The sequence below is a fragment of the Carcharhinus amblyrhynchos genome, chromosome 18, assembly GCF_965287045.1.
Source record: "Carcharhinus amblyrhynchos chromosome 18, sCarAmb.v2.hapA, whole genome shotgun sequence".
In the NCBI taxonomy this organism is placed as follows: Eukaryota; Metazoa; Chordata; class Chondrichthyes; order Carcharhiniformes; family Carcharhinidae; genus Carcharhinus; species Carcharhinus amblyrhynchos.
This window is the reverse complement of record NC_137341.1, coordinates 32,087,700-32,112,712: the sequence shown is the minus strand read 5'-3', so window position 1 is coordinate 32,112,712 and position 25,013 is coordinate 32,087,700. Positions and strand designations below refer to the sequence as shown.

The 25,013-nt window shown below is 43.2% G+C and overlaps 1 protein-coding gene across 2 annotated transcripts in view; it reads right to left on the bottom strand.

Moving 5' to 3' along the window:
* Positions 1-25,013, bottom strand: part of abca3b (ATP-binding cassette, sub-family A (ABC1), member 3b) — a 125,769-nt gene that overhangs the window by 69,057 nt on the left and 31,699 nt on the right. For both annotated transcript variants that reach the window (XM_080206671.1, XM_080206670.1), the window contains 4 exons: positions 21,611-21,731; positions 18,813-18,986; positions 3,503-3,684; positions 312-458 (listed from right to left, as the gene is read on the bottom strand). In XM_080206671.1, the coding sequence (XP_080062797.1) occupies positions 312-458; positions 3,503-3,684; positions 18,813-18,986; positions 21,611-21,731 (624 nt within the window). The remainder of the gene's footprint in view (positions 1-311; positions 459-3,502; positions 3,685-18,812; positions 18,987-21,610; positions 21,732-25,013) is intronic.

Sequence of the window (25,013 nt, the reverse complement as noted above, 5' to 3'; positions counted from 1 at the left end):
TAGGGGTTCCATTTGTAGACACGCAGGGTAGAATAGGTGTAGGGCGATGCGGCGGCACGGGCTTGTTGGGCCGAAGAACCTGTTTCCCGTGCTGGGTTGTTCTTTGTATATCCTAACTCCATTTACCCACCTCAGTGCTATGATCTTTAATATACCTTGCCCAACAAAGAATTTAATCTCAGGTTTGAAATTTTTCATTGATCCCTAGCCGTAAAAGGTTTTTAGTGCAGAGAGTCACAGATTTATACGAAAAGTGATTCAGTGCAACCAATACAGTTCTACATTGTGACCTCCAGACTCTACACCCTTACCTTGCTCAAATCTTTGATTCTGACACCAGCTTCAATATCCAACGGCTCATCTTCCATGTATTCAGTGTTTATGAACCTCTCCGTTTCCTCATCCTTCTTGTTGACTTTGATGTATTCAGATCTCGGCTTTCCAAGCCAGTATGAAGGCTGTGCAAACACCATAAATTAACACACAATATCACGGTTCCTTTAAATAATGCATTCTGTTAAGGACAAGAAGGCGGCAGCTGTTCTCACCAATTGATAGAGGGGCTGACTAGACAAGCAGTGCACTCCATGTGTCGTTCATCACAACATAGCCCCAGCCCAAGCATCTTACCACCCAGTCATATCCAGAAGCATTGGCATTACTGAATATCTGAAACACTCAACACATGCTGCATAAATAGTGAGCCATCAGTTGCCTCTTCTGTGTCCCTTGGTCCAGACTTTCTGGAAATGCAGATTCAGCAGGATACAGCTCAGTACCAGAATTTCAATTGAACAAAGCCTATTTTTGTCACCTTGGAGTCAAGGAAATTTCTTGTGTTCTGCCCTTTGAATATACAAAGGTTGGGTTAAAAGCCAACTGAAAAGCTGCCTAGTTGTCCGTCTGTGTATGCTCAATGAGAACAAGTAGAAGTTTTGACACAGAAGTAAAAGCCAGCAAGCACATTCATATTACCCCTGTAAATAGTCACTGTGCAGGAATCTCTCTCTCTCTGATTGTGAAAGTCAGTCAAGTCAGCAAAGTCTACAGCTGAAAAAAGAACTGGGAAATTCTTTATCAAACCACAGAGCACTGGAATCACAAAACAAACTATGCGCCTGCTAAAGCCAACTCTACTGGAACTTCGAAACTGGCTGATCTGTTTGTGTTTTCTTCATTCCTACCCACCCCAATATCCTTTGATTTCCTTACCTAACAAGATTCGATCTACCTCCGCCTTAAAATATTTACTGAGCTCACCTCCACCATCTTCTGATTGGGGGAGTTCCAAAGTTGCACAACTTTGAGAGAAAAAAATTCTCCTCATCTGTGTCCTATAGTTTCCTGTTTTCTGTCTCCTTCCCTTCTTGCTACTTTCCAGTCTGAAGGAACCTTGCCAGAAGTTTGGAAAATTAACATCCACCCATTTTCTGCTTCATTAGCCACCATTTTTAAGACCCTAGGATGAAGTCCTAGGAGATTTGTCTGTCTGCAAGCAGTTCCATCAATTTTCTCACTACTGCTTCCCCAGTGATTGTAATTTCACAAGGTTCCTCTCTTCCTTCCACCTCCTGATCTTCAGCTGTTACAGGGATGTTTTTTGTATCTTCTAAAGTGAAGACGAAAGCAAAATATTTGCTCATTTCATCTGCTATTTCCTTATTATCTTCTATTAACTCCCCATTGTCACTGTCTAGAGGACCAATGCTCACTTTATTTACTCCTTTCTTTTTTAAATACTTGTTGAAATTCTTACTATAAGTCTATGATTTTTTTTTCTCCTGAACAACCTTTTAATCATTGTCTACTGCTCTTTATATTCTGCTCAATCATCTGACCTGACACATCTTTTTGCAGTTATATCCTTTTGCCTTAAATTTGATACTTCCCTTAACTTCCTTAATTAAACTTGAATGGTGGGTCCACCCTTTGGAATTTTGCTGTACTGTAGGAATATACTTATTCTGAGTATTCCCAATATATCGCCTTAAAAGTCTGTCACTGCTTATCCTCTCGCCTTGTATCCCTGTCCACTTCAGCTAACTCAGCTTCCATGCCCACAGACTGTAAAATCTGCCTTCTGAGGGAAGATTGTGCTCAAACTGTCAAATCCAACACCAAGTTTTTGGGAAAAATTAACGCCATTGAATAGAAACATTAACCTGATAAATTAAAGATGCTAAAGGTAAGTTAATAGTGAGCTTTCGTTGTGTAATTTTGTAATACATAATTTTTAATGATCATTTTAAGTTAGAACCCTTAATGTGCTGCTGCTCAGAACTGGAGGGGCAGACAGTGCAAAAATCACAAAAGGAAACTACAAATGTTTAGCTCTAATACCTTGTGACAACAGTCAATGATGATCTGGGAGAAAGAGAATGTGAACCTGAATGATGTGAAGTTGTGGAACATCCTACTAGAGTTAATTAGTTGCTTTTTCATTCTTTTTTGAGATGAATATCACTGGCTAGGCCAGCATTTACTGCTCATTCCTAATTGCTCTTAAGAAGTTGGTGATGAGCCGCCTTCTTAAACTGCTGCAGTCCACCTGGTATTAATACACTCAGTGTTGCAAGGGGAAGGATTTCCAGGTTCTTGACCCAATGATAGTGGAAGAATGGCAACATATTTCCAAATCTGACTTAGAGGGGAACTTACAGGTGGTGGTGTTCCCATGTGTCTGTCACCCTAGTTCAATAGACATGGTGTGGAGATGCCAGCATTGGACAAGGGTGGGCACAATTAGAAATCTCAGGGTGCCGTGTTTGTGGACCCAAATCTCCATTCACCTGCTCCGAAAGCTCATGATTCCAAATATACCTGTTGTACTTTAATCTGGTGTTGTGAGACTTCTTACCTTGTTCAATAGGTGGTAGAGATTGTGGGTTGGGAAGATGCTGATGAATGACCCTTGGTAAGTTGTAGCATGGATCTTGTTGATGCTACATACTGCTACTACTGTGTGCAGGTGGTGAATGGAGTGAATATTCAGTGATGGATGGGTGGCAATCAAGCAGACTTCTTTGTCCTGTCGAGTGTGAAGTTTCTTGTTGGAGCTCATCCAGCCAAATGGACAATATTCCATCATGCTCCTGACTTATGCCTTGTAGATGGTGCACAGATTTTGGGGAGTTACTCCTGCATAATTAACACTCTCTGAGCTACTCATGTGCATGTCTATAGTCCAGTTAAGTTTTTGGTAAATGGTAACTCTTAGGATGTTAATAGTGGGGGATTCAGTGATGGTGATACCATCGAATGACACCAACAGGAGTTGGTTAGATTCTCTCTTATTGGAAATGGTCACTGCTTAGCACTTATGTGGTGAGAATGGTTTGCAGCAGAGACCAAGCCAACATTTAGGAATAATTTAGATAGATAATTAAAGGAAAAGTGGGAGGTGCATAAAAGCAGTTGGATTCAGGGTGGGCAGATGGAATGACGATTGTACCCTGGACTGATTGAATTACACACAAATCACTACAATATTGCAGCAACTTACCAAGATGAAAAAGTACCAGGCCTGTGGCACCCCATATTCTCCAGGGAAGACAGCTTCTACATACCAGGTAACCAAACTGTAACCTAGTGAATCAAACATCAGCATTGCCATTGCATGGGCAAGTGTGAAACCATCTTCCACGTTGACCGGCTTGTTTACGTTTGACCACTGGATACCCACACCTTCAAACACACAAGGAAATCCAAACATAAACTTAAAAATTTTCAATAGTTAATACCTAAGCCATTAGCAGCACTGCTGAGTGCAGATAAATTGTGGCTCCTTGAATTAACTGTGATTTGCCCGAGATAACGTATGAGGGTGACAAAAATCATCATTACAATTATCTGCAATTCTTATTTTGTACATTTATTCCCTCTCTCCCTTTGATGATGGACCTCTGCAAAAATCAGCCGAACCCATTACTATTTTTTAAAAAGCAGTGCATATCAAACAATAAGAGAGAGACCAGAGATACACCAGAGCTCGTGCTGCGCTGCATTTACAGCAGCTTTTGTAAGAAACAGTGTGTGTCCACATATAATCAGAGAAAATTGAGACATTTCCTGTTTGGGGAGGCTTTGCATTGTATCGCTGTCCCTAAAGATATAATTTCTCAAAATTCATTCTGCATGGGTTAATGAAAAAGCAGATGCTAGAAAATACTGAGCACGCAAATCATGGAAATGAAGCAGCTGCTGTGTGAACTGTGTGTGAAAGCAGTGAGAGAGGTTGAGGCACTGGGAAAGAGGGCGATGCAGGTCTGTGTAGAGTTTGCACATTCTCTCCAGTGTCTGCATGGGCTTCCTCCAGGTGCTCCGGTTTCCTCCCACAGTCCAAAGATGTGCGGGTTAGGTGGATCGGCCATGTTAAATTGCCCCTTAGTGAAAGGGGGACGAGAAAGGTAAATACATGGACTTACTGGGATAAGGGTGGGATTATTGTTGGTGCAGGCTCGATTGGCCGAACGGCCTCTTTCTGCACTGTAGGGATTCTATGATTCTAAGGAAAACAGAAGCAGCACGAGACAGGTGCGAGGCAATTGGATTTTGAATTTGGTTTTGGAGCAAGCAGTAAATGGATTTGGGTTTGCCCGGTCCATTCTGAGCACTACATTTGTACTTTTAAGGATGCAGTAAATTTTTTTTTAAGTGCACCTAAAAAAGCTTCCCAATCTGTGTTCCAAAGTGAACAGACCAAGTCCTGAGTAAAATCAAACTGTGTCACCAAAAAAAAACATAGTTGATTGGTTTATCTTTCAAAACTCTGGTAATTTTAGTAATTGTAAAGTTTTATTAATAGTAATGCTTATTCGGTTAGATTGGTTGGTGAGTATTTCCTATTCATCTTAACTTGGAAACTGCAATTTAGGTAAGTAGAACATTTATTGAAATAATAATATAAGTGTAGGCAGGACTAGAAATAGTCATTAAAATTAGCTCAGTAATATAATTAATTAATTAAAGACCATAAAAATGGTAGAGCAGGTAATCTGTGGCAGCTGCATTATTGTGGGAGCCCTGTTTGCCAGTGTGCTACAAGACAAACATATCTGTAATCAGTTTTTGAAACTGGAGGAACTTCAGTTCAGACTCTATGAGCTAGAGGCCAAGCTTCAGACAGAGAGTAAGACACCTGGACATTTTATTCTATAAGGCAGTCACATCTTTAGGTTAGGGTCTTCTGATTTACTCAGGAGTCAAGGCCAGGGGGGTAAGACCCCAATGAAAATGTAAGGAGATCGAGAAGGTAGAAGTGAAGGAGTCTCAGCCCTTGCAATTATCGAAAACGTTGTAGGTTTTTGTAGCTTGTGGGGATGAAAGAAGAAAGGGCAGTGTGGATGAGTAAGCTAACCATTGTACCATGGTACAGGAAGCCATTCTGGTGCAAGGAGTTAATGGGAGTGTAGCGATAGTAGGGGATAGTATAGTCAAGGGAATAGACACTGTTCTCTGCAGCAGAGAGTCCAGCGAGCTGCTGGAGTGCCCCAGGGGTCGGTGCTGGGGCCTCAGCTATTTACCATTTATATAGATGATCTGGAGGAGGGAACCGAGTGTAGGGTGTCGAAATTTGCTGATGACACCAAGATTGGGGGAACGGCAAATTGTGCGGAGGGTGTGGAGAGTCTGCAGAAGGATCTAGATAGGCTGGGCGAATGGGCCAGGAAATGGCAAATGGAATTTAATGTTGGCAAGTGTGAGGTGATCCACTTTGGTAGGAAGAATGGTAGGAAGGACTATTACTTACGGGGCGAAAAACTGCAGCAGGCGACGGTGCAGAGGGACCTCGGGGTCCTTGTGCATGAGTCGCAAAAACCCAGCTTGCAGGTGCAGCAGGTGGTCAGGAAGGCGAATGGGATGCTGGCCTTCATAGAGAGGGGGATTGAATATAAAAGTAGGGAGGTCTTGCTGCAGCTGTATAGGGCATTGGTGAGGCCGCAGCTGGAGTACTGTGTGCAGTTTTGGGCGCCGCACCTGCGCAAAGATATTTTGGCCTTGGAGGGAGTGCAGAGGAGGTTTACTAGGCTGATACCGGAGTTGAGGGGGTTGAGCTATGAGGAGAGGCTGAACAAACTGGGCTTGTACTCGTTAGAGTTTAGAAGAATGAGGGGAGATCTCATTGAGACGTATAAGATGATGAATGGGATGGATAGGATAGAGGTGGAGAGTCTCTTCCCGCTCAAAAAAGACAGTAGGACTAGGGGGCACAGCCTCAAGATAAAAGGGGGGGCGGTTTAGAGCAGAGTTGAGGAGGAACTTCTTCACTCAAAGGGTGGTGAATCTCTGGAATTCTCTGCCCATTGAAGTGGTGGAGGCTGCCTCGCTAAATATTTTTAAGACGCGGGTTGATGGGTTTTTGATAAGGGAGGGGATTAAGGGTTATGGGGAGAGGGCGGGAAAGTGGAACTGAGCAGCGACAGATCAGCCATGATCTTATTGAATGGCGGGGCAGGCTCGAAGGGCTAGATGGCCTACTCCTGCTCCTATTTCTTATGTTCTTATGTCATCTGCCTAATGCCAGGGTTCAGCACATCTGCACTGGGTTGGAGAGGAGGAGTGGGAGTAACCAATTGGCATTGTCCATTTAAGTACAAATGAAATAGCAGAACCTCTTCCCTAGTTGTCCCTAAGAGCATATAAACAGCTGGGGGCTAAATTAAAAAAAAAGCTCAAAGATAATGACCTCTGGATTGTTATCTGAGCCACAAGCAGATTGGCAGAGCACAAATAAGATTAGGGAATTAAATGCGTGGCTCAAATATTGGTGCAAGGGAAATGGATTTCAATTTCTGGGGCGCTAGAACCAGTATTGTTGAAAGTGGGAGTCGTAGTGTCTGGACAATCTTCACCAGAACTGCACTGGGTCAAATTTTCTAGTGAGTCATATAATCTGGGCAGTAGAGAAGGCTTCAAAGTAAATAGTAGGGATCAAGTGATGGAAAATGTGACAAATTAAAGAGAGAGAATAGGGCACGGGAGCAAGGCAGCGAAAAGAGAATTGATTATTTGAGTGTGACAGAAAGGGATAGGGCACACAAACTGAAAAGTGCACCAGCAAATAAGGCTAGAGGTTGCACTAATAATAAAACAACAGATTTAAAGGCACTATCTGAACGCACAAAGCATTTACAATAAGATAGATGAATTGGCAGGACAAATGGAAATTAATAGATACACACTAATTAAAATTATGGAGATGTGGCTGCAGGGTGATCAAGGCTGGGAACTGAATGTTCAAGGATATTTGATATTCAGGAAGGATAGGCAAAATGAAAAGCAGATGGTGTTATCACACTCTGAATAAAGGATGGGATAAGTGGATTAGTGAGATTGGAAGGTTGCAATGTGAAAATATTTCAAAAATAATTTTGCATCTATTCTGTGATGCAGGCTTGTGCGGGGCATGCGTTTGTGTGTGTGTGACTAAATTAATTAAGTTGGAGGACAAGTGTCTACAAAGCTGAGGATATCAAAGAGGCTAGGTGAGAAAAGTAGGCATCAGAAGTGACCAGGGTCAAATTGGATAATCTACAAGTAAGATATGGATAGAAATTTGCATTAGGAGGTAAATAAAATTTGTTGGATTGTGTTCTTAAAATTCAAAGAAGGGTTTACAATTTGGAAAAGAACAAAGTACAAAGAAAATTACAGCACAGGAACAGGCTCTTCAGCCCTCCAAGCGTGCACCGACCATGCTGCCCTACTGAACTAAAACTCCCTACCTTTCTGGGGACCATATCCCACTATTCCCATCCTATTCGTGCATTTGTCAAGATGCCCCTTAAAAGTTACTATTGTATCTGCTTCCACTACCTTCCCTGGTAACAAGTTCCAGGCACCCACTACTCTCTGTGTAAAAAATCTACTTCGTAAAGTTAAACCTTTAAACATTGCCCCTCGCACCTTAAACCTGTACCCCTAATAATTGATTCTCCCACCCTGGGAAAAAACTTCTGACTATCCACTCTGTTCATGCTTCTCATAATCTTATCGACTTCTATCAGGTTACCCCTCAACCTCCGTCGTTCCAGTGAGAACAAACCAAGTTTCTCCAACCTCTCCTCATAGCTAATGCTTTCCATACCATGCAGCATCCTGGTAAATCTTTCAAGCCTTAATGCATGCGCGGGACTTGGATGTGGTTGCAATGACAGCGACTTGGTTAAAAGGACAGGACTGGCTGAATATTCCGGAGTGTAAGTGTTTTAGGCGAGACAGAGGAGGGGCTAGAAGAGGTGGGGGAATAGCAATACTGGTTAGGGAGCATTTTACCGCGGTACAGAGGGTGGATAATTCGGAAGGATCATGTAACAAGACACTGTGCGTCAAGTTCAAAAATAGGAAGGGTGCAGTCACTATGTTGGGGTAGACTACAGGCCTCCCGACAGCCCATGGGAAGTTGAGGAATGGATATGTAAGGAGATTCTAGACAGGTGTAGAAAAAATAGGGTTGCTATAGTGGGAGATTTAATTTCCCTTATATAGACTGGAAATCCCTAAGGGCTGAGGGTCCGAATGGGGAGGAATTTGTAAAATGTGTCCAGGAAGGTTCTTTGGAACAATAGGTTGATACTCCAACCAGAGAGGGAGCTATATTGGACCTAGTACTGGGCAATGAGCCCACTCAGGTCATCAAAGTTTCAGTGGGGGAACATGTGGCAAACAATGACCACAATTCTGTAAACTTTTGAATAGTCATGGAAAAGGATAAGTGTGTCCTATGGGTAAGGTGATGAATTGGAGGAAGACTAACTACGGCCGGATTAGGCAGGATTTGGTGGCTGTTGATTGGGAAGAGGCTGTTTGAGGGTAAATCCACATCTGGCACGTGGGAGTCTTTTAAGGAGCAGTTGATAGGAGTGCAGGACAGGTATGTGCCTATAAAAAGGAAGGACAGGAAAGGTAGGATTCGAGAGCCGTGGATAACCAGGGAAATTGAGGGTCTGATCAAAAAGGAAAAAGAGGCATTCATAAGGTCCAGGCAGGTAAAAACAGATGAAGCAACGGAGGAATACAGACAGACTAGAAAATAATTCAAACAGCGAGTTAGATCCTTGGCCGACAGGATTAAAGAGAATCCTAGGCATTTTATACATACATTAGGAACAAAAGGGTTGTCAGAGAAAGAGTTGGACCTCTCAAGAACAAAGGAGGGGAATTATGCTTAGAGTCCAAGGAAGTAGGTGAGATCCTAAATGAATACTTTGTATCAGTATTCACAAAGGAATGGGGCATGTTGATTGGTAGTGTCTCAGAGGAGTGTGTAGACCCGTTAGAACAAATCGCAATTACAAGGGAGGAAGTGTTAGGTGTTTTAGGAAGCATTAAAGGTAGAGAAATCCCCAGGGCCAGATGGCATCTGTCCTAGATTACTGAGAGAGACAAGAGATGTAATTGCTGGCCCTCTAACAGAAATCTTTGTTTCTTCATTGAACACAAGTGAGGTCCCAGAGGATTGCAGGATAGCAAATGTGGTCCCATTATTTAAGAAGGGTAGCAAGGATAACCTGGGTAATTATAGGCCAATGAGCTTGACGTCTGTGGTAGGGAAATTGTTGGAGAAGATTCTTAGAGATAGGATCTATACACATTTAGAACTGAATAGTCTCATTAGTGATAGACAACATGGTTTTGTACGAGGGAGGCCATGCCTCACAAATTTGGTTGAGTTTTTTGAGGAGGTGACAAAAATGATTGATGAGGGAAGGGGTGTGGAGGTCATCTACATGGACTTTAGCAAAGCATTTGACAAGGTCCCTCATGACAGGCTGGTACAAAAGGCTAAATCTCACGGGATCAAAGGTGAACTAGCTAGATGGCTACAGAACTGGATTGGCCATAGAAAATAGAGGGTAGCAGTGGATGGGTTTTTTTCTGTTTGGAGGTCTGTGACTAGTGGTGTTCCTCAGGGCTCTGTATTGGGACTCCTGCTGTTTGTGATATATATAAATGATTTGGAAGAAGTTGTCGAAGGTCTGATTAGTAAGTTTGCGGACGACACAAAGATTGCTGGAGTTGCGGATAGTGATGAACATATCAGTTACTAATGGTGTACCGCAAAGGTCTGTTTTGGGGCCACTGCTGTTTGTCATTTTTATAAATGACCTAGATGAGGGTGTAGAAGGATGGGTTAGTAAATTTACGGAAGACACTAAAGTCGGAGGAGTTGTGGACAGTGTGGGTGGATGTTGCAGTTTGCAGAGGGACATAGATAAGCTGCAGAGCTGGGCTGAGAGGTGGCAAATGGTGTTTAATGCAGAAAAGTGTGAGGTGATTCACTTTGGAAGGAGTAACAGGATTACAGAGTATTGGGCTAATGGAAAGACTCTTGGTAGTGTGGATGAGCAGGGAGATCTCAGTGTCCATGTGCATAGATCCCTGAAAGTTGGCACCCAGGTTAAGAAGGTTTACGGTGTGTTAGCTTTTATTAGTAGAGGGATTGAGTTTCAGAGCCATGAGATCATGTTGCAGCTGTATAAAACTCTGGTGCGGCCGCACTTGGAGTATTGTGTAGAGTTCTGGTCGCCGCATTATAGGAAAGATGTGGAAGCATTGGAAAGGGTGCAGAGGAGATTTACCAGGATGTTGCCTGGTATGGTAGGAAGGTCTTATGAGGAACATAAGAACATAAGAAATAGGAGCAGGAGTAGGCCATCTAGCCCTTCGAGCCTGCCCCGCCATTCAATAAGATCATGGCTGATCTGAAGTGAACCAGTTCCACTTTCCTGCTTTCTCCCCATAACCCTTAATTCCCTTGTCTATTAGAAATCTATCTACCCGTGGCTTAAATATATTCAACGAGGTAGCCTCCACCACTTCAATGGGCAGAGAATTCCAGAGATTCACCACTCTGAGTGAAGAAGTTCATCCTCAACTCCGTTCTAAACTGCCCCCCTCCCTTATTTTGAGGCTGTGCCCTCTGGTTCTGCTATCCTTTCTAAGCGGGAAGAATCTCTCTACTTCTACCCTATCTAGCCCTTCATTATCTTGTAAGTCTCTATAAGATCCCCTCTCAGCCTTCCAAACTCTAACAAGTACAGACCCAGTCTATTCAATCTCACTTCATAAGCTAACTCTCTCATCTCCGGTATCAGCCTGGTGAATCTTCTCTGTACTCCCTCCAAGGCCAATATATCCTTTCGCAAATACGGCGACCAAAACTGTATACAGTACTCCAGCTGCGGCCTCACCAGTGCCCTGTACAGTTGCAGCAAGACCTCCCTGCTTTTATATTCTATCCCCCTCGCTATAAAGGCCAACATTCCATTTGCCTTCTTGATCACCTGCTGCACCTGGGGGTCCTTGTGCAATTCATGCACAAGGACCCCCAGGTCCCTCTGCACCGTAGCATGCTGCAGCTTTTCACCCTTTAAATAATAATCCCTCCTACTATTATTTCTATCAAAGTGGATAACCTCACATTTGCTAACGTTATACTCCATCTGCCAGGTCCTTGCCCACTCAATGAGTCTATCCAGATCTCTCTGCAGACTTTCTGTGCCTTCCACGCAATTCGCTTTTCCACTCATCTTAGTGTCATCAGCAAATTTTGTTACCCTACACTCAGCCCCCTCCTCCAGATCGTCTATGTAAATGGTAAACAGTTGAGGCCCCAGCACCGATCCCTGCGGCACTCCACTAGTCACCAACTGCCAACTAGAAAAGCATCCGTTGATTCCAACTCTCTGCTTCCTGTTAGATAACCAATCCTCGATCCACGCTAACACCTTACCCCCAACTCCGTGCACCCTAACCTTCTGCAGCAACCTTTTGTGAGGCACCTTATCGAACACCTTCTAGAAATCTAAAAGCACCACATCCACCGGTTCCCCTCTGTCTACTGCACTAGTCACATCCTCATAGAAATCCAATAAATTTGTTAAACACGACTTCCCCTTCACGAATCCGTGCTGTGTCTGCTTGATCAAACCATTCTCTTCTAGCTGTCTTGCCATTTCTTCTTTGATGATGGATTGTAGCATTTTTCCAACTACGGACGTTAAGCTAACCGGCCTATAATTCCCTGCCTTTTGTCTGCTACCTTTTTTAAACAGTGGCGTAACATTAGTCGTTTTCCAATCTTCTGGCACTTCCCCAGAGTCCAGCGAATTTTGGTAAGTAATTACTAAGGCATCTGCTATCACCTCTGCCATTTCTTTCAGAACCCTGGGGCGCATTCCATCCGGTCCTGGGGACTTGTCTACCTTCAGTCCCGTTAGTCTATCAAGCACTACCTCTCTAGTGACAGTAATTGCATTAAGGACCTCATCTCCTAACATCCTTCTATCTTTAATATTCGACAAGCTATTTGTGTCCTCCTCCGTGAAGACTGACACAAAAAACTTATTTAAAGCCTTAGCCATTTCCTCATTGCCCACCACTAAATCCTCCCTCTCGTCCTCCAAGGGTCCAACATTCACTCTAGCCAGTCTCTTCTTCTTTACATATTTGTAAAAACTGGAAAAGCTGAGGGACTTGAGATTGTTTTTGTTGGAGAGAAGGTTAAGAGATGACTTAATTGAGGCATACAAGATGATCAGAGGATTAGATAGCTTGGACAGTGAGAGCCTTTTTCCTCAGATGGTGATGGCTAACACGAGGGGACATAGCTTTAAATTGAGGGGTGATAAATATAGCACAGGTGTCAGAGGTAGGTTCTTTACTCAGAGGGTAGTAAGGGCGTGGAATGCCCTGCCTGCAGCAGTAGTGGCCTCGCCAACTTTAAGGGCATTCAAATGGTCATTGGATAGACATATGGATGATATTGGAATAGTTTAGGTTAGAGGGTCATTAGATTGGTTCCACTGGTCAGTGCAATATCGAGGGCTGAAGGGCCTGTACTGCGCTGTAATGATCTATGACAACACAGCAGGCTATACATCGGCTGGAAAATTGGGTGGAGAAATGGCAGATGGAATTTAATCCAGATAAATGCGAAGTGATGCATTTTGGTAGATCTAATGCAGGGGGGAACTATACAATAAATGGCAGAACCATCAGGAGTATAGACACACAGAGGGATCTGGGGTGTGCAAATCCACAGATCCTCTAAGGGAGCAGCACAGGTGGAAAAGGTGGTGAAGAAGGCATATGGCATGCTTGCCTTTATTGGATGGGGTATAGAGTATAAAAGTTGGCATGTAATGTTGCAGTTATATAGAACGTTGGTTAGGCCACATCTGGAATACTGCATCCAGTTCTGGTTGCCACACTACTGGAAAGACGTGGAGGCTTTGGACAAAGTGCGGAAAAGATTTACCAGGATGTTGCCTGGTATGGAGAGCATTAACTATGAGGTGAGATTGAGTACACTAGGGTTGTTCTCCCTGGAAAAACTGAGGTTGAGGCGGCGACCTAATAAAAGTTTATAAAATCATGAAGGGTGAACAGTTGGAAGCTTTTTCCCAGGTCAGAAATGACAAATACAAGGGGTCACAAGTTCAAGGTAAGGGGGGCAAGGTTCAGTACAGATATGCAGGAGATGTATTTTACAAAGAGGGTGGTGGGGGCCTGAAATGCACTACTAAGCAAGGCGAGGCAGACAAGTTAGGGTCGTTTAAGGCTTATCTAGATAGCCACATGAACAGACTGAGAATAGAGGGATACAGTGGATGGTCTAGTTAGGAACACATGATCAGTGCAGGCTTGGAAGGCTGAAGGGCTTGTTCCTGTGTTGTTTTGTTCTTTGTTCTTTTCTGTATCCCCTCCAAAGCTTCCACATCCTTCTGGTAGTGTGGTGACCAGAATTGAACATTATATTCCAAGTGCGGCCTAACTAAGGTCCAATATAGCTGCAACATGACTTGCCAATTTTTAATGCCCTGGCCAATGAAGGTAAGCATGCCGTATGCCTTCTCCACCTGCATTGCCACTTTCAGTGACCTGTGTACCTATACACCAGATCCCTTTGCCTATCTGGATCTGATATTGGGAAATGAGTCCAACCAGATAGTCGATGTTTCAGCAGGGGAGCAGTTTGGAACAATGACAACAATTCAGTAAGCTTTAAGGTACTGAGAGATAAAGATAAGCGTAGTCCTCAAATTAAGGTGCTAAATTGGAGGAAGGTTAATTTTACAACAATATTAGGCAGGAACTGAAGAATGTAGATTTGGGGCAGATGATTGAGGGCAAATCAACATTTGGCTTAAGGGTTCTGCCATTTACTGTATATTTCCCATCTGTATTAGACCTGCATTACCTCACATTTGTTCGGATTAAACTCCATCTGCCATCTCTCCATCCAAGTCTCCAATTGATCTATATCCTGCTGTATCCACTGATGGTCCTCATAGTTATCCGCAAATCCACCAACCTTTGTGTCGTCCGCAAACTTACTAATCAAACCAATTACATTTTCCTCCAAATCATTTATATATATTACAAACAGCAAAGGTCCCAGCACCGATCCCTGAGGAAAATACAACATACTGTTTATTTCTAAAATTTTGTTACACTTTAAGCTGTAGAAGGCAGCATGAGATTAGTGAAAGGTTGAATTGGTATCAAAAAAAAGATTGTTTAATCACATGATCAATATTATGTTGAATTATTATGCCTTCAGAATGAGCCCAACTGGTTCATGACCAGGGCAAAAAAAAGTATTGATATAACTTGTCACAGCCCTCCATTCAGAAATGCACCTTTTCACTGTTACCCTCTGTTTTCTTTGACTGAGCCAGTATTGTATCCACCTTGCCAGCTCACCTCTGATCCCATGTGACTTCACCTTCTGCACCAGTCTACCATGAGATACCTTGTCAAAGGCCTTACTGAAGTCCATGTAGACAACATCCACTGCCCCACCCTCATCAATCATCTTTGACACTTTCGTGAAAACTCAATCAAATTCATGAGACACGACCTCCCCTTCACAAAACCATGTTGCCTCTCACTAATATGTCCACTTATTTCCCAGTAGGAATAAAGCCTGACTCGAAGAATCCTCTCCAATAATTTCCCTACCACTGATATCAAGCCTGTAATTACCTGGATTATTCTTGCTACCCTTTTTAAACAACATTGGCTATTCTCCAATTCTCTGGGACCTCTCCAGTAGCCAGTGAGGATACAAAGATTTCTCTCAAGACCCCAGCAATTTCCTCTCTTGACTCTCTCAGTATTCTGGGGAATATCCCATCTGGCCCTGGGGACTTGTCTATCTTAATGTTTGTCAAGAACCCCAATACCACCTCCTTTTTGATCTCAACATGGCTCACACTATCTACATATCCTTTCCCAGACTCATCATCCACCAAGTCCTTCTCTTTGGTGAATACTGAAGCAAAGTACTTATTTAATACCTCATCCATTTCCTCCGGCTCGGGATGGTTCCCCTTCAGTGGGCCAACCCTCTCCCTGGCTACCCTCTTGCTCATTGCATATTTATAAAAAGCCTTGGGGTTTCCCTTCATACTGCTGGCCAATGCTTTTTCGTGACCCCTTTTAGCCCTCCTTACTCCTTGCTAAAGTTTCTTTCTACTTTCCTTGTACTCTACACTTGCTTCGTGTGTTCCCAGCCTCCTAGCTTTGACAAATGCTTCCTTTTTCTCTTTGATTAGTGTCACAATATCTTTCGTAATCCAAGGTTCCCAAAACTTGCCATACTTATCCTTCATCCTTACAGGAATGTGCCGGTCCTGAATCCGTATCAACTCACAACTGAAAGCCTTCCACATGCCAGATATTGATTTGCCCTCAAACATCTGCCCCCAATCTACATTCTTCAGTTCCTGCCTAATATTGTTGTAGTTAACCTTCCCCCAATTTAACACCTTAACTTGAGGACTACACTTATCTTTATCTCTCAGAACCTTAAAGCTTACTGAATTGTGGTCACTGTTCCGAACTGCTCCCCTACTGAAACATCGGCCACCTGGCTGGGTCCATTCCCCAATACCAGATCCGGTATGGCCCCTTCCCTAGTTAGACTAACTACATATTATTTCAAGAAACCCTCCTGGATACTCCTTACGAACTCTGCCCCATTCACGCCCCTAGCTCTAAGTGAGTCCCAATCAATATAGGGGAAGTTAAAATCTCTGACCATAACAACCCTGTTACTTTTACACCTTGCCAAAATCTGCCTACATATCTGTTCCTATCTCCCGCTGGCAGTTGGGTGACCTATATTAAATCCCCAACATTGTGACTACACCTTTCCTATTTGTGAGCTCTACCCATATTCCCTTGCTGTATGAGCCGCTGAGGTGTTCTCCCAGAGTACAGCCGTGATATTCTCCTTAACCAGTAATGCAACTCCCCCACGCCTTTTACATCCCCCGCTATGCTGCCTGAAACATCTGTATTCTGGAATGTTAAGCTGCCAATCCTGTCCTTCCCTTAACCAAGTCTCTGTAATGGCAACAACATTACAGAGACTTGGAAAAGTCATAAATAAATAAGGTGAACTATTACATTTTAATTTACCTGAAAGTAATGGCTATAAGGAGAACAAAAAAGATCTTCATATTCTTGGAAAGGTAAATTTCAAAGAAGGATAAGGACAATGGGAAAAGATGTATGGAAAAAGAAGTATTTAAAGACAGTTTTTGAAGCTGTGCTGGGTGTGGCCATGTAACATCTCCTGGAGTGCTCTATGCTAGGACAGAACTATGAGGAAGCAAAGTGAGGCTGCTTCAGTTAACCCAGAAAAGTGTCTGGATAAAAGCAAATTATTGCAGATGCTGGAATCTGAAACTAAAAGAGAAAATGCTGGAAAATCACAGCAGGTCTGGTAGCATCTGTAAGGAGAGAAAAGAGCTGACGTTTCGAGTCCAGATGACCCTTTGTCAAAGCTTTGACCTGCTGAGATTTTCCAGCATTTTCTCTTTTGGTTCCAGAAAATGTCTGTTTCTCCAAAAAGCAGGGTTTTGTTTTAAATTTTTTTGGCATTTCCAAGGCAGAGTGGGAGTGAAAGAGAGAGAAGTCTTGTGACATCCCCTATAGCGACAGCACGGTTGCCTTGTGGTTATATTACTGGATTCTTTTATAAATTAAGTATCTATAAAGGGATTGTCACCCAAAGGGTGTTTATTGTAATTCTGATCAAGTGGGAATCATTTTGAGTGAATGTTCTGTAAGACTAATCTAATTGTGTAAATGTAACCTTGTATGTGTATGATTTCTCTTGCTACACCACATCCTGAGAGCGTTTTCCCTGGTTCTAAATCATCCAAACAGGGAAAACAGTCTTCCTGCATCTACCCTGTAAGATCATCTCTTGTCCATCTAAAACTTATGGCACTCAGGCCCGGTCTTTTTAATCTCTCCCCATAGAAAACTGCCACAAGGGATCAGTCTGGTGAGCCTTCATTGCACTCTCTCTGTGGAAAGAAAAGGCGGGGTGGGGTGAGGGAGGGGGTGAGGCTCAGTCATTCAGCATATTTGAGACAGAGATCACTAGATGTCTGGATATTAAAGTATTAAGGTAGAAGATAAATCATAATCTAGCTGAATGGCGCAACAGGTTCAAGGTGCTTTGAATAGCCAACTCCTTTTCCGAATTCCTGTGAGACAGCATGTGGGGAACATGCAACAATATAAGACGGGATAAAAAAGCACAAATAACTATCAAGTTTATGAATCAATTAAACCAGAGTTTTTGATATATTTAATAATTGGGGCTGCAGTTAGTTGCTAGACAGTTGCTTAGTGCCTTTACCGGGAACTCATAACATATCATAGTAATTCTGGCAATTTCATCACAGTATGATGTACCATGCTGTCAACTGGCAACAGGCACCACATTGTGTCCTTGAAACAACTAGGGAAAGTTGGAATTGAAAGCTGGCAATAGTCATAAATGGCATTAGTATTTGAAAGAGTTCAGTTCACCAATTTTTAATAGATTATTTCCAGGGAAAATTGCAAAGGGCCATCTTTTCATTAGTGCTCAGTGACAGGAGGTCTCAGTGCCATAAATATAAATGTTCAATACAAATCAATGCTCAGAAAAATGAGTGATTCAATCTCTGAGTTCCTCCCACAGTCCAAAGATATGCAGGTGGATTAGCCATGCCAAATTGCCCCTTAGTGTTAGGGCGACTAGCCAGGGTAAATGCATGGGCTTATGGAGATAGGGCCTGGGTGGGATTGTGATTGATGCAGGCTTGAAGGGCCAAATAGCCTCCTTCTGCACTATAGGGATTCTATGATCTATGATTCAATGGCAGGTGCAGCTGCAAAACCATGTGGTCAATCTCAATAATGAGGGGAGGGGGAAAGTGATCAGGAGAGCGACAGCCATGTAAGGAAAGACTTTAGTGATGGCTGACCATCCAATGTTACCGATTGCACAAACTGATCTGGCTCCTTGGGACAAGGACTGTTTTAAGGAGTCAAAAGATGAGAAAGGATTTGCATCTATCTAGTACCTTTTATGACCTCAAGACAGACCAAAGCATTTTACAACCAATGAAGTACTTCTCAACTGTGGTCACTGGTGTAATGCATGAAACACAGAAGCCAATTTGCACACAGCAAAATTCTACAAACAGCAATGGGGTTACCAAGTAATCGATTTGTTTTTGATGATAATTAAGTAAATGTTGACCAGAGCATCAGGGAGAACTACCCTGCCCTTCTTCAAAATAGTACTGTGGGATCTTTCACATCCACCTGAGAGGACATCAGAGCCTCAGTTTAACATCTTCCCCAACACTGTGGTGATGTGTCAGTCTAGGCTGTGTGCTTGTCCAGGACTGGGTTTCAGAAATGAGAGAGCTGCCACAAATCTGAGCTGACACTTGATAAATCACCAATGAATGAATAAAACAGCAAGTGCCGGCACAGAATCTCATTGCTCTTACCTTTCCCTTCGAACATGCCAATTACCTGGCATCCCAGCGCCATTCCAACATTTGACATCAAGCAGGATGCCACTTTCTGGGCTGTCGTCATGGTATGGTAACGTGGAGCGATGAAGAAATAGGGGATGTAAGAAAAAAAATACAGGAACCCACTAGCTGCAGCACCTACATTGGCTGTAAAGAGAGAAGAAATCAGTTAAAAATCAGACACATACCTCATCATGCAATGGGCAGATTGATTTACCAGACCTCTACCTGTACCAATGCTAGTGAAGGATACTGTACCTTCAAAGATGGCTGGTACTGAGACATGTGTGACTGTAATACAGCCATCTCACAGTACCCACCCCTGATACCTTTAGTTCCCACTTTTCTCCCCCAGAAGGTAATAAACTGCATTGATCCCACTCTGGAACACCTCATCCAAGTGACTGAAAATACGTTCATACAACATGGACTGGGATATCACACAGGCACCAGGATTCTCCGGTTATTGAACTGGCAAAAAGATCAGTTGACAGCAATCCTGGAGTCCAGCACAAATTTTCCATTGATTTGCAACTAATGTAGAATTATAGAATGGTTACAGCACAGATGGAGCCATTCAACCTGTCATGTTTGTGTTAACTCTCTATAAGAACTTCTCACCCAGCCCCATTGCCCAACCTTTGCCCATTGCCCTTCAAATCTTTTAATTGTAGGTGTTTATTCAATCGCCCTCTGAAAGCCACAATTGAATCTGCTTCCACTACACTCTCAGTTAATATATTCCAGATCGTAAACACTTGGTGCCTAAAAAGGTTTTCCTTAGGTTGCCATCAGGTCTTTTGCCAATCACTTAAAATTGGTATCTGCTGGTTGTCGTAGATTACACAGGGTATATGGTACTGAAACAAACCAATGCTCAGTCCATGCTGATGTTCCTGCTCCATTTGAATCTCATGTCTTTTCTAATCTGGATCTATAGTCAGAATCATCCATTCCCTTCTCCTTCAACTGGTTGTCTAACGTCCTCCTAAAGGCACTATTTGCTTCAACCATGCCTTGTGCAACAAGTTCCACATTCATGGCCGTTCTCCCATTGAGGACAGTTTCTCCCTATCTACTCTATCCAGAGTCCTTGTGATTTTGAAGACCTCTAGCAAATCTCCTCTGAACTTTCTCATCTATAAACAGAACAGCCCAACTTCCCCAATCCATCCACTTTTTAAAAGAACAAAGAACAAAGACCAACCCAGCACAGGAAACAGGCCCTTCGGCCCAACGAGCCCATGCCGCCATCTTAACAATGTACTTTTCCTACACCTCCCTTGACCCGTGTCTGTGCTTATGGTATCCCCATTGGAAACCAGATTCAGAGGAGAATAATTTAGGGACAATTTGTTACACCAATCAGCCTAACAGCACATCTTTGGGGTGTGGGAGGAAACCGGAGCACCCGGAGGAAACCCATGCAACCACAGGGAGAATGCGCAAACTCCCACAGACACTGGCCCAAATCCATGTATCTGCACAGCTAGCAGTGATAGTCACTGAGCTGTTGTGGTGCCCCCATCTACTGGTCCAGTTTTAAGCATACACAAACAACGCAAAGTACTAGGCCACTCTCGAAACATCCAAGAGCAGCCCACGCACGACCCATCGTATGCATGCCCCTCGTTAGACAACAAGGTGGACCGACGCACCTGTGGAGTAAAAGAGACAATACATGTAGCATTAGATTTCCAGGAACGTCCCGAGGCTCTGACCCTTATTTAAAACAGTCTCCTATAACCCTCCATCGCTGTTTCGCTCATATGCCTATCTAAGTAAACCTTAAACAAGTCCAGCGTGCCTGCCCCCACCACCTTACTTGGTAGTGCATTCCATACCCCCACGACCCTCTGTGTGAAAAACCTCCCTCTAGCACCCAAATTATACTTCTCCCCCCTCACCCTAAGCTCGTGGCCCATAAAATTCCTCTATGGGGTGTGGCTCATCAAATCTACACCAACTCTCCAAAAGAGCATCATACCCAGGCCTCATTGTTAAGTATCCAAACTCTGTGACTGTTTCTGTACAGATCTGCTTATCTGTCTTGCCCAGCAGTGTAAAAGCCCACACTGGACTGTGTCTGATAGGAAAAGCCCTCAATGAGCGTCTGAGAATGGAAAGGGGCTGGCAGGGTTAAATAAGACTGATATCTGATCCTAATAACGTACGGTTACCTAGAGCAATCAGTATGGAGAGAGAGGAGAGAAGAAATGGAGGATGAAGGAACATCAGCTTCTCTATGCTACACCCAGATTGCTGTTGGATGCAAAATTCACTTCAGAGGTTAAAACAAAACAAGGATCAAAACAGATAAATCATTGTCGCTTCCCAATGGCCAAATAACCAGAGGTGAGAGCGGGAGAAATTATTCTACACAGCAAGCTTTCTGTGCAAGGATCTTTTCTCTCTAATAGAATGATATCTGATGCAGTTCTATCAATCTGTGTAACATCACAATACCAGCTAGAGAATGCTCCTTAATACAGGTGTCAGGGATCTATCCGATCTTATTGCATTTAATTTCTTTAACAACATTGAGGAGGAACCACTGTCTGTCTCAATGTTTGTACTGGTTACTGCAAACTGTGCATAGATAAGCATACCTTTACTCTGCTCCTCATTATCAGGCTTAAAAAGCTAGACTCTTAAGTAAGAAATAAATCACTGAAATGTTACTAGTTCTGTGTAGTATATTTTATTTTTCGATAACAGGCAAAACAAAATGCAACCTATTACTGTCTCTGGGACAGGTGGAGAGGGTGTACCTTGAGAGAAGAAGACGCTGATCATGAAACTGAATGAAATTGTGGAGATCACAAACGTTAGCAGAAACACAAATACGAGGGTGGGGTCACTGTAGTTCAGCGCTGCTCCCTGTTCAGATACCTGCAGAGCAACACAGTTTGTAAAAACAAGCAGTCACAGTCCATGCAGTTACTGGAACCAATAAACACATCAGGCTCCCTCACCTCCCTCACTCCAATCCCATTACTGACACACCCACTGCCCCCTATTCCTCCAACCCCATCACTGAGCAATTCGCACGCATCTCCAAGCTCATCACTAACTAATCCCACCATCACTTCACTCCCATCAGTGGCAGATCCACCTCCTGACACGGACAGCTTCTTGCCTGCTGCCATCAGACTTTTGAATGGGCCTACCTTGCATTAATTAACTAATACCCTAGCTATGACTGCATCACTACATTCTGCACTGTCTTGTTTTCTTCTCTGTGTACAGTATGCTTTGTCTGTGTAGCATGCAAGAAAAAATACTTTTCACTGTGTGTTAATACATGTGACAATAATAAATCAAATCAAATCCAGCCTCATTACTATTAAATACAGCCATCACTCTCACACCCCATTGCTGACAAATCAACCAAATCATTTACAGGCTCTTATCCCTAACACACCAATGATTAAAAGTTCCACAGCCTTGTAAGCTCCTCAATCAGATCACCTTCTTAACTGGTGTGAATATAAGTTTTAAGAGAGGTTACACTAGGATCATATTAAATGGCCCAAGGCTATTACCCTTTCACCCTTCAGATTTCTGCTGCCGTTGTCCGCCCTTAGCCTGCACCATCCCAGCAGGCCTGTGGATATAGTAAGAAGCCCTTCCAATATACAAGGAGTACTGAGAACTCATATTCTCATCTGCATCATTAAGGCTGTAAAGGAAGAAAAGAAGCCTTGCATTTATATAGCACCTTTCACAACCTTAGAATGTCCCAAAGGGCTTTACAGCCAATGAAGTACTTTTGAAGTACGGTCTCTGTTTAATGCAGGAAATATGGTAGCCAATTTATGTCCAGCAAGTTCCCACAAACAGTACTGTGAGAGACAATCAGTTTTAAGATCATAAGACCATAAAACATAGGAGCAGCATTAGGACACTCAGCCCATCGAGTCTGCTCCACCATTCAATCATAGCTGATATTTTTCTCATCCCCATTCTTAGCCTTTTCCCCATAACCCCTGATCCCCTTATTAATCAGAGACTATTTCCTCGGGTGGATGTAGCTGCTACTAGGAGGCATAACTATAAGGTTCATGGTGGGATATGTAGGACGGATGTCCGAGGTAGGTTCTTTACTCAGAGTGGTTGGAGTGTGGAATAGACTGCCTGCTGTGATAGTGGAGTCGGACACTTTAGGAACTTTCAAGCGGTTATTGGATAGGCACATGGAGCACACCAGAATGATAGGGAATGGGATAGCTTGATCTTGGTTTCGGACAAAGTTTGGCACAACTTCAAGGGCCGAAGGGCCTGTACTGTGCTGTACTGTTCTATGTTCATCAAGAACCTATTTATCTCTGTCTTAAAGACACTCAATGAACTGACCTCCACAGCCTTCTGCGGCAAAGTGTTCCACAGATTCACCACTCTCTGGCTGAAGAAATTCCTCTTTATCTCTATTTTAAAGGATTGTCCCATTAGCCCGAGGTTGTGCCCTCTGGTTCTAGTTTTTCCTACTGGTGGAAACATCCTCTCCAGGTCCACTCTATCCAGGTCTTGCAGTATCCTGTAAGTTTCAATAAGATCCCCCTCATCCTTCAAAATTCCAACGAGCATAGATCCAGAGTCCTCAACCGTTCATCATATGACAAACTCTTCATTCCTGGGATCATTCTTGTGAACCTCCTCTGGACCCTTTTCAAGGCCAACACATTCTTCCTTAGATCTGGGGCCCAAAACTGCTCACAATGAGGTCTGACCAGAGCCTTATATAGCTTCAGAAGTACATCCCTGCTCTTGTATTCTATCCCTCTCGACATGAATGCTAACATTGCATTTGCCTTCCCAACTGCCGAATGAACCTGCACGTTAACCTTAAGAGAATCTTGAACAAGGACTCCCAAGTCCTTTTGTGTTTCTGATTTCCTAAGCAATTTCCCATTTAGAAAATAGTCTATGCCTCCATTCCTCCTTTCAAAGTGCATAACCTCACACTTTTCCACATTGTATTCCATCTGCCACTTCTTTGCCCACTCTCCTAACCTGTCCAAGCTCTCTTGCAGCCCCCTGCTTCCTCAATACTATCTGTCCCTCTACATATCTTTGTATCATCTGCAAACTTAGCAATAATGCTTTCAGTTCCTGTCTCAAAATTGTTAATGTATATTGTGAAAAGGAGTGGTCCCAACACTGACCCCTGAGGCACACCACTAGCCATGGCTGCCACCCTGAGAAAGACCCCTTTATCCCCACTCTGCCTTCTGCCAGTCAGCCAATCCTCTATCCATGCCAGGATCTTACCCTTAACACCATAGGCATTTAATTTATTTAACAGACTCCTATGTGGCACCTTGTCAAAGGCCTTCTGGAAATCCAAATAAATCACGTCCACTGGTTCTCCTTTATCTAACTTCCTTGTTACCTCCTCAAAGAATTCTAACAGATTTGTCAGACATGACCTCCCCTTGACAATGCTGTGCTGACTCAGTCCTACTTTATCATGCACTTCCAAGTACTCTATGATCTCATCTTTAATAACAGACTCTAAAATCTTGCCAATGATCAAAGTCAGGCTAACCGGCCTATAATTTCCCATCTGCTGCCTCCCTCTCTTCTTAAACAGCAGTGTTACATTTGCTACTTTTCAGTAATCTGGTACTCTCCCTGTTTTCAGTGATTCCTGAAAGATCACCACCAATGCCTCCACAATTTCCTCAGCTATCTCTTTTAGAACCCTGGGGTGTAGTCCATCCGGTCCAGGTGATTTATCCACCTTCAGACCTTTCAGTTTCCCCAGGACCTTCTCCTTAATGATGGCCAGTACACTCACTTGTGCCCCCTGACTCCCCTGGAGCTCTGGCATCCTACTGGTGTCTTCCATGTGAAGACTGATGCAAAGTAACTATTCAGTTCCTCTGTCGTTGCTTTGTTTCCTATTATTACTTCTCCAGCCTCATTTTCCAGTGGTCCAATGTCTATTTTTGCCTCTCCCTTACCTTCTGTACATTGAAAAAACTCTTCCTATCTTCTTCTTTATTACTAGCAAGCTTACACTCATATTTCATCTTCTCCCCCCTTATTGCTTTTTAAGTTGTCCTCTGCTCACTTTTAAAGGCTTCCCAATCCTCCGGCTTCCCACTAACTTACTGGTTTGTAAGTTTGCAGATGACACTAAGATTGGTGGCATAGTGGACAGTGAAGAAA